This window comes from Cannabis sativa, chromosome 4 (assembly GCF_029168945.1).
Source record: "Cannabis sativa cultivar Pink pepper isolate KNU-18-1 chromosome 4, ASM2916894v1, whole genome shotgun sequence".
Lineage (NCBI taxonomy): Eukaryota > Viridiplantae > Streptophyta > Magnoliopsida > Rosales > Cannabaceae > Cannabis > Cannabis sativa.
In genome coordinates this window covers 81,610,587-81,627,650 of record NC_083604.1, presented here as the reverse complement: position 1 = coordinate 81,627,650, position 17,064 = coordinate 81,610,587, and the positions used below count along the sequence as shown (strand labels likewise).

Sequence of the window (17,064 nt, the reverse complement as noted above, 5' to 3'; positions counted from 1 at the left end):
TAGTGAAATTGCTTCATTATAAGAACCAAAAACAACAACTAAGAACACCACATTCAATCAATCATAAACTAAGATGGCAATCAATATGCAACTGGTTTCTTTATACAATAGATACTCTTTTACTGTTTCTTATACTGATCAAGATATTAAGAGAGTCACTAAAAATGAGCTTCTGAGCTTGTCTACTGTACAAAAATATATACATAACAAGCACACAAGCTCAATCACATACCAACAATTACTTACTGATACACCCTTCTAAAGTCTAAACTATTGAGCTATATATGAGCTCTTACCATTGCTACCAGGTTGGTTAATAGCTGATATGATTTTTCTCAATTTTATCATCTCTGGCAAGCTTATTAATGCTTGCAGTCCATAATGGCTGCAAGAGGGAAGTAGCGCACTTGGTCGATAGCTCCTGAGCCACATAACGCATGGTGGGTCGTGACTCGGGACAGGTTCTGGTGCAAGACAAGGCTAAGCTCACTACTAACACCACCACAGCCGATAACTTACCAGTTGGAGGGAGCAAACGTTTGTCTAACACATTTTTCAAGAGCAATTCTCTATTGTTTGATGAAGAAGATTCTAATAGTTCCCTTGGATGTTTTCCCATCATGACTTCCAAAGCCACCACTCCAAAACTATACACATCACATTTTTCTGTCACCTTCGCTGTCATTGCTAGCTCTGTCCCCACAACCAAACATATTACATTAGCCAATAAATACTCTTAATTTATAAATATAATTCAATTTTTCATATAATTACCTGGTGCCATGTAGCCATAGGACCCAACAAGATTTGTCCAATTTGATGATGAGTCATGGTTCAACAGCCTAGCCATGCCAAAGTCAGAGAGTTTTGGAACAAAATCCTGATTGAGCAACACATTGTTCAAAGACACATCGCGGTGTAGGATTGGTGGAGAGCAATCATGGTGCAAGTATGAGATTGCAGCAGCTAGTCCTTCCACAATTCTCAACCTTACATCCCAATCAAGTTCCACACCTCCCTTTTTCGAATCATAAAGCACACTAGCTAGACTCCCTCTCTTTGCATACTGATATACCAAGTACATTGAGCCTTTGCTTGAGCAGTATCCGTAGAACTTGATGATGTTCCTGTGTCTAACTTCAGTCAAAGTTCTTATTTCACTCACAAAGCTCATTATCTGGTTTAGTTCTGTTTGTTGATCACTTGTTTCTAACCGCTTTACTGCAAGAGCGCGACCACAACACAAAGTGGCCTTGTAAACAGTACCATAACCGCCTTTTCCAATCGAATACTTGTCGTTGAAGTCTTCTGTGGCCTCCACAATTTCTGCAAAACTGAGTTTTCCTTCTTTTTCCCATATCAAACACTCGAGAGCTATGTCAGTGTTCTTTCGAGAATGGTCAGCCACTTTTTGTTTACGATGGCATAACAGAAGAATTGAAAATATGGCAGCTGCAAGAGCTACAAGGCTGCAAACAACACCAATGATGACAAAGACAACTTTGTTACTTTTCTTGGTAGATGTTTTGCAGAGAATGAGGCCTAATGCATCGCCACACAAACCATGATTTCCAACAAATGCACTTGTGTTTTGGAATGTTGGTCCTATTGGGATTGAACCTTCCAAGTTATTGTACGAAAAATCGCTGGAAAGTAGACTTATTAGCCTGGAAAAGGAAGCTGGGATTCTACCAGAGAGATGATTGTGAGAGACATTGAAGCTTTGAAGCCTTATAAACTTTGAAAAGCTTGAAGGGATTTCACCAGAGAGAATATTGCTGCTGAGATCCAATACATATTGTAACGAAACCAAGTTACCAAGCTCTGAAGGTATTTCTCTTGATAGACTATTGTGGCTGAGGTTCAAGCTAAGTAATCTTTCACAGCTACCAAGCCAATTTGGTATGTTCCCTCTCAAATTGTTGGCTGAGAGATCAAGATCTTCAATCTCACTACTTATCTTGGCTAGACTTGGTGGGATTTTTCCAGTCAAACGATTGTTGCTGAGATGAAGCTTGTACAATTTGTTTAGATTCCCCAGTTCAATTGGAATTTCATCACTCAAGTCATTTGAACTGAGATTCAAAACATGCAGCTTTGTCAAATTTCCAAGCTGAGGTGGGATTTTTCCAGTGATTTTGTTTCTGTCCACTTGTAAAGTAGTGAGGTTTCTACAGTCTCCCCACTCTAATGGCAGTTTTCCCACAAATTCATTGCCACCAAAAGAGATTAATTCGAGATAAGAAGGAACACACAGTGCAGTTGGAAGGTTTGAGCTACTGAAATGTTTTACTTTAGAGAATTCTGAACAACTTATAGTGTTTGATGGTGGATTTTCCAATATAGGGAGGGCACTGCATATTTCTTTTGGTAATTCACCAGAGAAGTTGTTGTCATTGAAGATGGCATAGTTTAGTTTCGAATCTCTCTTCCCGAAATCTCTTGGAATTTCGCCATAAAAACTATTGGACTGCAGAGACAAACTTGTCAAGTTACCAAGATTAAAAATTGTATGTGGAAGCTCTCCGGATAATTTGTTAAAATCAACAAGAAAGGAAACCAAGGATGTCATGTTACCGATATCCAAAGGGATTGTACCATTGAGGTTGTTCTTGAAAAGGTGCAAAGACACAAGGCCATTTAGGTTGCACAATGTTGAGGGAATAGAACCTGAGAGATGGTTTTCGGAGAGGTCCAACGATACAAGTTTGTTCAAGTTTCCAATCTCGAAAGGAATCAAGCCAGACAAGTCATTTTCGTATAAAGATAATAGGCTTAGATTGGAAAGCTCACCAAGTTTGGGAGGGATAGTTCCTGATAAATGGTTTACAGAAAAATCCAAGTGTATTAGATCCTTTAAGGTGCCTATCTCTGAGGGAATTGTACCAGAAAACTTGTTTTGGTTAAGGTAAAGGTAGTTGAGATGTGTCAACAGTCCAATTGTCAATGGAATTTCTCCACTGAATCTATTGAACTGAAGTTGCAATGAGATTAATGATGTCCAATTTGAGATCATAACAGATGAAAGATGGCCAGAAAGTTGGTTACCTGATAAACCCAATTCACTGATTTTGTTCAAATTGGAAAGTGACAAAGGCAATTCACCATTGAGATTATTATCAGCAAGGGCCAAGAAGGTGAGTTTATTACAAAATCCAAGCTCAGAAGGAATAGAAGAGTTCAATAAATTCTTGTGAAGGTCAAGTTTGGTGAGCTCCTTGAGTTGGCCTATAGAAGAAGGAATTTCTCCACTAAAGGAATTATTGGACAAAACAAGAATTTCAAGACCATGTATGAAACCAATTTGAAAAGTTATTGAACCATTTAAGAAATTTGATCCCAAATTAAGGTGTTTGAGTTTGAAAAGCTTAGAAATTTTTGGTGACAGCAGTCCTATGAATCGGTTATCATTGAGTTTCAGAGTTTCAAGCTTCCCCAGATTAGTATATAGCCATTCTGGGATTTGTCCAGTCAAAGTGTTCAATGACAAGTCTAGAAAAGTCAAGTTTCTACAGTTTGCTATGAAGCTAGGAAATTCTGAAGTGAGGCTATTATAATAAAGATCAATATAAGTTAATGATGACATGCCTGAAAATCTAGACCAATCAGGAGATTCCAAGTAGTTTGCTCCAAGATCAAAGTACCTTAAGTTTTGAAGATTGCCCAATTGATAAGGAATCATTCCACCAAGACTGTTGTTGTGAAGACTCAGATATTGAAGGTTTGTTAATAGGCCTATCTCCATAGGAATTGAACTATTAAGATTGTTGTTGGTAAGTTTAAAACTAGTGATATTGATAAAAGGAATGATGTCAAACTGAGCTAGTGTCCCGGTCAGATTCAAGTTGGAAAGATCAATTTCGAAGACTGTATCATCGGTGACATTGTTGCAGACAATCCCGGTCCAGTTACACAAGTTGTTGAAGTTAGTGAGGGACCATGAATTCAAAGAAGAAGGCGAAAAAGACAAGCTTTGTTTCCATTTTACAAGAGCTTCAGCTTGTGTTCGAGGCGAAGATGTGATCTTAAAGGGAATCAACAGAAGAATAATGAGAAGACACAAAGGAATATTGATGGCTTTCATGGTTTTTGCTTTGGCTTTAAAATTCTGTGACTGAAGTTGGTTTAGTCTAATATATGAGACAGAGTGAGTGAGTTACTTCTTTGCCAAGAAACAGACATTGTAATATAAAATGTTTCAACTACTTTACATTTGTTTTTTGTGTTAGAATCAAAAGAAGTTGTTAATGATTGAATACATTTGAATTCAAATAACAACAGAGAAAAATACACTATAGCTATAAATGTTAACTACGTAGATGTGTAAGAAGAAAGAAACAAATTTGTCAATAGAAAAAGACTCAGTAGTGATTTGACTGAAACTGAAACTGAAACAAATATTCTTTTGTCTTAAACATTTATTCTTACATAGGTTGATAACATCAATGTCTTAATCTTCTAACTACTACACTCAAATCATTTCTGTTTTCATGCTATACTTTATATGACTTTATGATATGATTAAACAACAATAATAATTGTATAATTTTATAGTAAAACAACAATGTTATTAACAAAAGACACAAGGACAATAATGAGAGTAATGATAGATTATAATGCATAAAATTGTAAATTAAATCAAAAAATCCCATCCATTAATCAACTAAAACTAATGCAATCATAGAAAACTTGAAGCAAAAATTAGAAAACATAAGAACAACAATCAAACTCAGTTCAGCACTCTCACCAGTTGACATGATTTTAAATATTGGTTGTTCCCTTAGTTAATGAAAAAGTTAATTAATAAAAATAAAAAAAAAAAGAAGGGAACCTGTCAGACAACCGTTCGACCACCCCAGCTAGTGAACCAGCTGAGAACGATCCTCTACAGCCGTCACAATCCGAAGAAGATCTGGCCGTTAATCACGCTCTGATCGAACGGTCATGATTCATCCACCAGGTTTGGTTTCCTGTCTCCTTAGAACTCAAGGAAACAGAGGTACGAGCCTATAGAACAGATCCTGTTCAAGTAAGGTCGTGCACTGAAGATTAGAAATTGGACTATAAATACAATAGATCTTTGTTTCAGATAGTCGATGTGGGACTCTACTTCTCTCTTAACAACTAAGCAACTACAGGTGTCGTTATAATTTAGTTTTTGTATTAAAAATATATAACATGTGAAAGTAACCATGGATTAGATCCTTCTCTTTCGGTTGTTGTGAAAAATATTCAAATTAGAAAACTAAATGCAATTAAGTAAAAGAACAAATTATAACTCAGTTCAGCACTCTCAACAGCTGACATGATTTATATTTTTTAGCAAGTATCAATAAAAAAGCCTATCTACTAGTTGACTAGTAGTCCATTTGGAGCCTTAGGTGAACTTCAAAATACTAACAATAAAAACAAACAAACACAAAATACTAACAATAAATAGAGGGAAAATCAAAACAAAACAAACCATAAAAACACTATACAAAGAATTGAGGAAATGATACATTGTCCAATGTCCATTAGTTGCATGTGACATTTTGGACAATATTAATTTTCAAGATCATTGTCACACAGGGGACATAATGCATTAATGCTTACAGAATGAACATAAAATTTACAAGCAGATTTAGCAGAGAATCCCCCATTAGAGTTTTGATAATAGTACTATTACAAACTTTGTTGTTGCATTGTAAGCCCTTTGATTCACATATTTTAAGTAATAGGTAGAATGAGTTCAACCTTGTGGCTCGTACATGAGTACAAGTTTCAATTAAACAAACATTTATACTTTCTACTACTGATATTGAAACGCTGCAAGCTTCTCAATCGTAATAGTCCTTAATGACTCGGAGATCATGGAAGCTTGACTCCTTGTCGATAATTCTTGTGCCACAAAATGCATAGTGGGTCGTGAATCTGGCCTAGTTCTAGTACATGACAATGCCAAGTGTTAAAATTAGACCTCACTGTAACCTTTATTATTACAGTTTTACAGATGAAGTGAAAATTACAAATAAAAGCAAACAGAATACAACAGAAATCAGATCCTAGGTGGCTTCGCCTCTAGTGGATCAAGAACTAGTTGTTAGTTACAACCGAAGTTGTAACTAACTCCTAGTTCTGTGATCAACCCCTAGAACTACAACTATAAAAGGAACAGAAGAGAAGAAATGAAAATATACCAGATGCAAAAAAAGCCCTAGGTTACCAGATCTGAGAAAGTTCTTCAGCTCCAGATGTTTTTCAAGTACATGCACAAGAAACAGAAAAGTGTTAGTGTGAGAAACCAGAAAAACAAGAGAGAAATAAACACAGAAAACACAAGAGAGAAAAACCTAGAAATACCAGTCGATCTGTGACTTGGTTTTCTTACCTGTTGTAATATTCATGCTTCATAGTGAAAGATCTGAGGTCGATCTTCAAGGCGAGCTCAAAGAGGATGTACCCCTGATTTAGGGCGAACCTCTATAATCTCTGGTGTTCTTTTTCTAACCCTAACCTAATGATCTATGTTTGATATTTGTGTGTGTGTGTTTTGGGTTGTTTCTGGGAAGGTTTCTGGGCAAGATCGATCGATAGATCGAGAAGGATCTCTGGTTCTAGGGTTTGAGAACCAGAGAGAAGGCAGAGAGAAAGAGAGAGAATTTGAGAAATTCTCGAATGTTCGAAGGTGCAAATGAGCTAGGGTTAGCTCTGATTGAATTTACTTTTGTTCAATCAAGAACGACAAATCGTTTGGTTTAAACGATTTGTCGTGTGAGTGAAGAACGACAAGTTTCCATTGTCGTGTAGGCTAAACGACCAGGGTTCTTTGGTCGTTGACTGAGGTTTAAATTGATTTTTCTGGGACAGATTTGTCCCTGTCGTTTTGACTCTTTTCTTGAGTGGTGTAGGGTAAATTTGGGATTTCACCAAGCCAAATTCCTACAGTGGTATCAGAGCTTTGGTTCAAACTTAAATCAACTCAAGAAAGATTCAAGAAAGTGATCAAGACTGGGAGAAGAAGAAGAAACACAACAAGAAGTTGTGGACAGTGGGAAACCTGTGGAAATTCCACAAACTGATAATAAACAAATCTTTCTAAACTCAACTCAATTTAATTTTGATTTTCCTAACATGAGCAATATCAAGGTTGACATTGATCGTTTTGATGGATCTGGTGATTACAGGATCTGGAGGAGAAAGATCAGATCCCTGCTGGCTCAACAGAAACTACTTAGGGTTCTTGAAGACCCTATTGAATGGCCAGAAAACACTTCAAAGATTCAACAAGAAGAACTGTTGGAAACAGCCACTGGAATCATAATTTTCAACCTTTCTGATGCAATTATCAGATTGGTTGATAAAGAAGAAACACCAGCTAAAATTTGGAAGAAACTTGAAGAGCAGTTTCAACAGAAGTCCCTAACTAACAAGATCTACCTAAAAGAAAGGATCTTTGGATTTAAGATGAGTCACACTAAAACCCTAGATCAGAATCTTGATGAGTTTCTCAGAATGCACATTGAATTGGCAAATTCAGGAGAGAATGAAGCTCTAAGTGATGAAAATCAGGCAATAATCATTTTGAATTCATTGCCTGATTCATACAGAGAGGTAAAGACAGCAATCAAGTATGGAAGGACTTCAATCACACTTGATGAAGTCATCTCTGCCCTAAAATCTAAAGACTTAGAGATGAAGAGTGAAAAATCCAATTCTGGACATGGTGAAATGAACCTAAGCAGGGGAAGGCCATCTCACAAGAAATCCTACCAGAACAGGGGTAGAAGTAATAGTGCACATCATCATAGAAACTCAAACAAAGGAAAGAATAGATCACCATCAAGAGATTCTGGTGATTCTACAGGTTGTTTCTATTGTGGAAAACCTGGACACTACAAGAAAGACTGCTATTTCTACAACAACAAATACAAGAACAAGAAAGGTGGAAGGTTTCCAGAAAGATCAGATCAAAACAGGCAACAAAATGACAAGCAACAAGAAGCAAACTACTCAGATGGCTATGATAGTGGTGAAGTTTATGTTGCATCTACATCTTTCAAAGATGACTGGATTTTGGATTCTGGGTGTACTTTTCACATGACAAATTCTAGGGAAATCCTAACTGATTACAGAAACTCTAATGGTGGCAAAGTAATTCTGGGAAATAACAACACTTGCAATATAGAAGGCTCAGGTAATGTAAGTTTTAAAATGTTTGATGGAATTGTCAGAACCCTAACTGGTGTAAGGTATGTTCCTAATCTTGCTAGAAATTTAATTTCTATAAGTGTTCTAGATGACATGGGTATTGTTAGCAAAATTGAAGCAGGTTCAATGAAGCTAAGTAAGGGTGCTATGACAATAATCAAAGGCCACAAACATGAAGGGTTATACTACTTAGATGGAGAACCAGTGACTCACTGCAACAATGCAGTCACTAGCAATCCAGAGGACCTAAAGGCTGTTCTATGGCACAGAAGGCTGGGGCATATCAGTGAGAAAGGCCTACAGATCATGAGTGATCAAAGGCTACTGGGTAAGGACAGAGTAAGTAAAGTGGATTTCTGTGAATCCTGTGTCCTAGGTAAACATCATAGGTTAAAGTTTAAAACTGGTATTCACAAAACTAAGCACATATTGGAGTATGTTCACTCTGATCTTTGGGGACCAGAGAAAACTCCAACACATGGTGGAAATGTGTATTTTATGTCTATTGTTGATGACCATTCTAGAAAAGTTTGGGTATTTTTACTTAAACATAAAAATGAGGCTTTATCTAAATTCATACAATGGAAAACCCTAATGGAAAATTTAACTAATCAAAGGGTTAAAACCCTAAGGACTGACAATGGCTTAGAGTTTTGCAGTGATGAATTTAACAGGTATTGTGGCTCTGTTGGAATTCAAAGGCACAGAACTGTGAGAATTACTCCTCAACAGAATGGGGTAGCTGAGAGGATGAATAGGACCTTGATGAACAAGGTCAGATGCCTATTATTGCAATCTGGGCTTACTAAAGGATTTTGGGGAGAAGCTGTGTTAACAGCAGCCTACCTGGTGAACAGAAGTCCATCCAGTGCCATTGAATTCAAGACACCAGAGGAGATCTGGTCAGGTAAGCCTCCTGATCTCTCAAACTTAAGAGTATTTGGATGTGCAGCCTATGCACATCAGAGTGTTGGTAAGTTAGAGCCTAGAGCTCTAAAATGTGTGTTCCTAGGCTATCCTGAAGGTACTAAAGGCTACAGATTATGGGTAAGAGAGAAACAAGGTTTTAAAGCTATAAACAGTAGGGATGTTGTTTTTAAGGAAGACTTATTTCCTTGTATTACTAATAACAATGCTATATCTAGTCCTACTTTAGACACTAACCCTGCAGGTACATCTGTGGACATGCAAACAAGGAACACTCAACCTAATACTGTTCAGGTGGAACCGAGAATGTGGAAAATACTCGGGGAGATGAAAACTTGGAAGGAAATGACCAAGTTCGGGATGACAACATTCGGGTGGAACCTATTGCGAAGAAGGACAAGAAAATGAGGAAATCCAAGACTACCAACTGACCAGAGATAGAACTAGAAGGGTTCCTAGACCTACACAGAGATTCAGCTTCACAGCTTGGGAAGAAGTGCTAGCCTATGCATTCTTTTGTGCTATGGGAGTGGAAATGACAGAACCTAAGTCCTATGAAGAAGCTATGACTGATAAAGATGCCAAGAAATGGTCCAAGGCAATGGACACAGAGATGGAATCTCTGAGAAAGAACAGAACCTGGATACTAGTGAAGAAACCTAAAGGGAAGAGCATAGTTTCATGCAAGTGGCTTTTCAAACACAAAGAAGGACTCACTGAGACAGATCCTAAGAAGTTTAAGGCAAGACTAGTGGCTAAGGGATTTACACAGAAAGAAGGGATAGATTTTAATGAGATATTCTCACCTGTGGCTAAGTATAAAACCATCAGAATTATACTTACCATAGCTACTCAATTTGACCTAGAAGTTGATCAAATGGATGTAACTACTGCATTTCTACATGGGGAACTTGAGGAAGAAATCTACATGCAACAACCTAAAGGATATGAGGAAAAAGGCAAGGAAGACTTGGTCTGCAAACTGATTAAGTCCCTGTATGGACTTAAACAGTCACCAAGACAATGGAACAAAAGGTTTGATGAGTTCATGATCAAGAAAGGGTTTTCAGAGCTATTATGACACCTGTCTATACTACAAAGGCACTAAGATTGATGAAGTCATCTACTTACTGCTGTATGTAGATGACATGCTCATTGTGAGCAAGGAAAGAACCAGGATTGACCTAATGAAAGGTTGGCTAAGGGAAGAGTTTGAGATGAAGGACTTAGGCAAGGCTGCTAAGATCCTAGGCATTAACATCTCTAGGGACAGGGAACATGGGACACTAAGGCTACATCAGAAAAACTACATTAAGAAAGTCTTAGAGAATTTCTCTATGACTAATGCAAAGCAAACTAAGCAACCTATGACTAATCAGTACTACCTAAGCAAGGAGCAATGTCCTAAAACTACAGCAGAGAAAGAATCTATGAGTGAAGTGCCCTATTCTAGTGCAGTGGGATCAGTGATGTACCTAATGGTCGGTACGGACCCGATTTAGCCTATGCCATTAGTGTACTAAGTAAGTACATGGCTAACCTGTAAACAACACTGGGAGGCTATGAAATGGTTACTAAGATACTTACTGGGATCTACAGAAGTGGGATTAAACTACAAAAGAAGGGACAACAACAGAATGATCACCGGGTACGGTGATGCGGACTATGCAGTGACGAGAGATAGTAGAAAATCTACCTCTCGCCTACTTCTTTACACTATGGGGAAATTGTATCGACTGGAAAGTACAAGCTGCAACTGTTGTAGCATTATCTACAACAGAATCTGAGTATGTAGCTGTTACAGAGGCTATTAAAGAAGCCATTTGGCTTAAAGGACTACTAGATGAACTTAAACTCCTAGATGAAGAACCTACAATCTATTCAGACAGCCAAAGTTGTATCCACTTGTGTAAGAATCCTGTCTTTCATGACAGAACCAAACATGTGGAAATAAAGTATCACTTTATACGAGATAAAGTGACACAGAAGGTTGTACAGATAGAGAAAGTTCCCACTGAAGAGAATCCTTCTGATATCGGTACTAAGGTGCTACCCTTAACCAAGTTCAAGCACTGCTTGGACTTGTTAGGGGTTGGTAGTGGTGGATGACCACTACCACTATGAGCTAAGACCCTTGAGGACGAAGAACTATGATAATAAAGATTACAGATGAGATCTAAGGTGGAAATTGTTAAAATTAGACCTCACTGTAACCTTTATTATTACAGTTTTACAGATGAAGTGAAAATTACAAATAAAAGCAAACAGAATACAACAGAAATCAGATCCTAGGTGGCTTCGCCTCTAGTGGATCAAGAACTAGTTGTTAGTTACAACCAAAGTTGTAACTAACTCCTAGTTCTGTGATCAACCCCTAGAACTACAACTATAAAAGGAACAGAAGAGAAGAAATGAAAATATACCAGATGCAAAAAAAGCCCTAGGTTACCAGATCTGAGAAAGTTCTTCAGCTCCAGATGTTTTTCAAGTACATGCACAAGAAACAGAAAAGTGTTAGTGTGAGAAACCAGAAAAACAAGAGAGAAATAAACACAGAAAACACAAGAGAGAAAAACCTAGAAATACCAGTCGATCTGTGACTTGGTTTTCTTACCTGTTGTAATATTCATGCTTCATAGTGAAAGATCTGAGGTCGATCTTCAAGGCGAGCTCAAAGAGGATGTACCCCTGATTTAGGGCGAACCTCTATAATCTCTGGTGTTCTTTTTCTAACCCTAACCTAATGATCTATGTTTGATATTTGTGTGTGTGTGTTTTGGGTTGTTTCTGGGAAGGTTTCTGGGCAAGATCGATCGATAGATCGAGAAGGATCTCTGGTTCTAGGGTTTGAGAACCAGAGAGAAGGCAGAGAGAAAGAGAGAGAATTTGAGAAATTCTCGAATGTTCGAAGGTGCAAATGAGCTAGGGTTAGCTCTGATTGAATTTACTTTTGTTCAATCAAGAACGACAAATCGTTTGGTTTAAACGATTTGTCGTGTGAGTGAAGAACGACAAGTTTCCATTGTCGTGTAGGCTAAACGACCAGGGTTCTTTGGTCGTTGACTGAGGTTTAAATTGATTTTTCTGGGACAGATTTGTCCCTGTCGTTTTGACTCTTTTCTTGAGTGGTGTAGGGTAAATTTGGGATTTCACCAAGCCAAATTCCTACACCAAGCTCACCACTAACACTGCAACAGCTGATAATCTCCCAGTGGGAAGTAACAACCGTTGATCTAGCACATCTTTTAATAGAATATTCTCCACATCTTTTGGTCGAGCTGATGATAAAGATTCCAACAGTTCTCCTGGGTGCTTTCCCAACATAATTTCCAAAGCTACGACTCCAAAACTATAAACATCACACTTCTCTGTCACACGCATAGTTAAAGCTAGCTCTGCAATACAATACAAATTTTAAAAATAAGAACACTTGAAAAAATTCATGCAAACACTAATTAGTAACGAGTAAAATAGTAATTACCTGGGGCCATGTAACCATAAGATCCAGCTACATTTGTCCAAATGGATAAGTCTGGGATCAACAATCGAGCTGTACCAAAATCTGACAATATTGGAACGAAATTGGAGCCAAGTAATACATTATTCAATGACACATCGCGATGAATGATTGGTGGAGAACAATCATGGTGTAAGTATGAGATTGCATGGGCCAATCCTTGAACTATTTTCACCCTTGAATCCCAATCAAGATCTGTTGAGTCATATAGTACTTTAGCAAGACTTCCTCTATTTGCATACTTATACACCAAGTACAGACCATTGTTTCTCGAACAGAACCCATAAAGCTTTACAATGTTCCGATGTCGGACTTCAGTTAGAGCTCGAATCTCATTTTGGAAACTTATGCGACTAAATTCTGGAATGCCACTCGAATCTGACATGTGCAACCGTTTAACCGCAAGAACTAGCTCTTGTGATCTCAATGTAGCCTTGTAAACAGTACCAAAACCTCCTTTCCCAATGCAGTACTTGTCGTCAAAGTCTTCAGTTGCTTCTACAATTTCTCCAAAAGTGAATTTTGCTTCCTTCTCCCATATCAATGACTGGTGCGTGTCATTTTTGTTGGAATCTTTTCTGTGCTTATCCAACACTATAAATTTATGACACAATACGAGAGTGATCACAATGACAATAACAAATAGTAATAGGCCACAAACAAGACTAATGGCCAAAATGAGACCATTGCCAATTTTGTTTCTTTGCCTTCTGCAGGGATTAAGTCCTCTAGCATTTCCACACAATCCAAGATTTCCATCATAAAAGCTTTTTGAAGCATTTTGGTAAATGGCTCCAATCGGGATCGGACCCGTCAAGTTGTTATAAGAAAAATCAATGTAACTAATGCTTATTAGGTTGGAAAATAATTGTGGAATACTACCTAAGAGTTGGTTATGAGAGATATTAAGAATTTCCAACTTTGTAAGCTTGGACAAACTTGAGGGTATCTCTCCAACAAGTAAATTTCTACTAAGATCCAATACAGCACTCAAGGACACCAAATTTCCAAGCTCTGGTGGTATTTCACTAGATAACATATTGTGACTGAGGTTTAAGCTCAACAATCCTTTAAAATTGCCAAGCCAATATGGTATCTTCCCTACTAAACTATTTGTCGACAAATCAAGATGCTCTAGCCCACTCAAGTCTAATAGGCTTGTAGGGATTTCCCCTGTTAAATGGTTATTGCTGAGATTAAGCTGGTACAAAAGTTTAAGATTTCCCAATTGAGTTGGAATTTCCCCACTTAACTCATTGGACTCTAGGCTCAAAACTTTCAACTTTATCAAACTTCCGAGTTCCGGAGGGATCTTACCTGAGATTTTATTTTGACCCATCTGCAATCTGGTGAGATTCAAACATTGTCCCCACGTACTTGAAACATGGCCAATGAATTGGTTGTTGTTTATGAAAATGGAATCGAGATGTGGGTGAACTCCAAAAGCTTTGGTAATGTTGCCAACAAATCGATTCCCATCAAGCCTTACTCTTTTTAATTTTGTGCAATTTCTCAAGCACTCGGGCAATGGTCCTATAAAGTTGCTGTTAGCTACACTCAAGTATTCAAGATTGAATCCACTACACAAATCTTGTGGCAACTGTCCAAAGAAGTTGTTGTTTCCAAACATAATGAAGTTCAAATTTGGATTGTTCTTCCCAAAGTCTCTAGGGATTGTCTTAGTGAAATTATTGTTGAAAATGGAGAACAACTCCAAGTTACTAAGCATGGAAATATTAACTGGCAACTCTCCTGATAGTTGGTTGGTGCTTACATCGAAAGTTGACAGGAGTTTTAGATTTCCAATCTCTGGTGGGATGGTTCCAACCAAATTATTTTTGAAAAGTTGCACAAAGGTGAGGCTTTTGAGGTTCCATAGAGAACTTGGTATAGGACCTATGAGATTGTTAGAAGAAAGATCTAATATTTCAAGTTTTTGCAAGTTTCCAATCTCTAAAGGAATTGAACCAGTAAAATTATTTTTAAAAACAAATAACGTTTTTAAGTTACTCAACCTTAACATATTAATTGGAAGAGCTCCTGATAGTTGGTTGGTGCTTACATCAAAAATAGATAAGAGTTTTAGATTTTCAATCTCTGGTGGGATGGTTCCATCCCAACTATTTTTGAAAAGTTGCACAAGGGTGAGGCTTTTGAGGTTCCATAGAGAAGTTGGAATAGGACCTGTGAAATGGTTCCTCGAAAGAACCATTGTTTTAAGTTTTTTCAAGTTTCCAATCTCTAAAGGAATTGAACCAGTAAAATTATTGGCAAAAACAGATAACACCTCCAACTTCTTAAGCCTAGAAATGTTAACTGCCAACACTCCTGACAGTTGGTTGGTACCTACAGACAAAATAACAAGGCTTTTGAGGTTCCACATAGATGTTGGAATTGGACCCGTGAGACTATTAGAAGAAATATCCAATGTTTTGAGTTGTGATAGATTTTTAAGTTGGCCAATAGAAGAAGGAATACTCCCACTAAAAAAATTTTCATACAGTTCAAGAACCTCAAGATCATGCAAAAGACCTATTTCACTAGGAATATTACCTTTGAGAAAATTAGTTTGTAAATGAAGGTGTTTAAGCTTAGAAAGTTTCGAAATATTAGACGACAAGTGTCCCATAAATTTATTATTTGTGAGATTGAAAGATTGGAGTTTGATCAGATTGGAAAACACAGATTCTGGAATTGAGCCAGTCCAACTGTTTTGAGACATGTCAAGGAAGGTCAAGTTCCTACACTTCGATATGAAAACTGGGAATGTTGAATTAAACATATTCAAATAAATATCAAGGTAAGTTAAGGAAGGCATGCTTGAAAATTTAGACCACTCAGAATTCTCCAAATTGTTACCTCCAAGTGATAAATACCATACCTTTGGTAGATTGGTGAGCTGGTAAGGTATTGACCCCTCAAGAGAATTGTTGAAGAGACTCAAATATTGAAGCTCTAACAATTGGCTTATCTCCACTGGAATTTCTCCTTCGATGTGATTGTCACTCAAGTCCAACAAAGTGATCTTGGTGAGATTAGCAATGGCTGTTGGTATGAAACCAGAGAGCTTACAATTGTTGAGGTTGAAGACAGTGATGTTAAGGAATGGAGTGAAGTTGAACTTGTCCAATTTTCCATTAAGCTCCAAGTTGGAGAGATCTATTTGTGAGATTTCTCTATTGGAACTATCACACACAACATTAGTCCAATTGCAAAGATTGTTGATGTTTTTGTTGGACCATGAATCAAGAGAAGATGATTCTATTACCAAGGTGTTCTTCCATCTTATAAGAGCCTCTGCTTGTGTTCTTGGTGAGGGAGCAATCTTCAATGGAAGCAAAGAAAATACAAAAATGTGAAGAACAAAAAGAGATAAACATGTTCTTGGAACACTTTTCATGGTGTTCACTTGAATGTATAAATCAAATTTGATGATTTTAATGATTATCTGCTCTCTCTTATACATCTATAGAGTAATAAGATGATTTTATGTTATCATCTTATAATAGCATGTTATCATGTTATGTATAGTTATAATCTTATAAATGCTATTTTTTTTTTAATCTAAAAATACTTATGTATATAAATAACTTAACTTTTAAACTAGTATCACGTTTTTGATTCTATTTTTTGACATTTTTATGATAAATTCAAATCCTACACATTTTAATTAATAGGGTTTGACCAAAATTTTGTAGATGCAGTTCCAAATCTTGATTCAATTGCCATCAAAATATTATGTGTAATTCTTAAGTAATTAGCAATTGCTAAGCAAATCTTGTATTAATTAAAATACACCCAAAGCCACCCCTGATAATCAATAATTCACAATCACAATACAAACAAACACAAATTATACCAAAATTTATTCTACCAACAAGTTCCAAAAGTTATTAGAAAATATTTTATTGGTTTAGGTCTAAAACTTACAATGTAATTTTAAATGTAAATTTATTTATTAGAGTAACTTCAGTTAATTACTAAAAGATAACTTATAAGGAACATGCCACATAGTTAATTAGCAAAATTTAAAAATATTAATGAGTTATCTTTTATGAAAATATCTCTTTTTTACTTTTTGTGTAAAATAGAAACATTTTAATTACTTATGAGATCAATAAGATACTTATCATGAGAAAATTTACTTTAAGATAAAAATGATTTCATATACATTTTTTGTTTAGTTACTTTTAAAATTATGTTTATTTTTAGATTATATAATTATGTTGTTTTATTATTAAAGAAATTTTTAAATTATTTTTTTTAGCAACATCTGTGTTACCTTCAAACATATTTAAGAAATTAATGCATTAGAAAATTATATATTTAGTTTGAAATTATATTATATTATTTTATTGTTTAAAAAACTTTTACATTACTTTTTTTTAGCAACAATTGTGTTACTTTTAAACTTATTTAAGAAACTAATG

General features: G+C 36.4%; 3 protein-coding genes, 1 non-coding gene and 1 pseudogene across 4 annotated transcripts; all 5 read right to left on the bottom strand.

The window, feature by feature from the left end:
* Positions 1 to 97: 97 nt before the first annotated feature.
* On the bottom strand, positions 98 to 685 carry LOC133037428 (probable leucine-rich repeat receptor-like protein kinase At1g35710). The gene has a single exon (XM_061114708.1). It carries the CDS (start codon positions 683 to 685, stop codon positions 314 to 316), a length of 372 nt encoding a protein of 123 aa, XP_060970691.1. The 3' UTR covers positions 98 to 313.
* Positions 686 to 754: 69 nt separating this feature from the next.
* LOC115713884 (probable leucine-rich repeat receptor-like protein kinase At1g35710) lies at positions 755 to 4,084 on the bottom strand. The gene has a single exon (XM_030642364.2). The coding sequence runs from the start codon at positions 4,082 to 4,084 to the stop codon at positions 755 to 757; it is 3,330 nt and encodes a 1,109-aa protein (XP_030498224.2).
* Positions 4,085 to 4,828: 744 nt separating this feature from the next.
* Positions 4,829 to 5,039, bottom strand: LOC115715484 (small nucleolar RNA U3). Its single transcript, XR_004011353.2, has one exon. It is a non-coding gene; the product is annotated as a small nucleolar RNA U3 (small nucleolar RNA).
* A 454-nt stretch (positions 5,040 to 5,493) lies between these two features.
* Positions 5,494 to 13,140, bottom strand: LOC133037427 (MDIS1-interacting receptor like kinase 2-like; annotated as a pseudogene).
* On the bottom strand, positions 13,058 to 16,034 carry LOC133037204 (probable leucine-rich repeat receptor-like protein kinase At5g63930). Its single transcript, XM_061114072.1, has 2 exons — positions 13,251 to 16,034; positions 13,058 to 13,132 (listed from the first exon to the last, which is right to left on the bottom strand). Exons 1-2 carry the CDS (start codon positions 16,032 to 16,034, stop codon positions 13,058 to 13,060), a joined length of 2,859 nt encoding a protein of 952 aa, XP_060970055.1.
* Between the last annotated feature and the right edge of the window lie 1,030 nt (positions 16,035 to 17,064).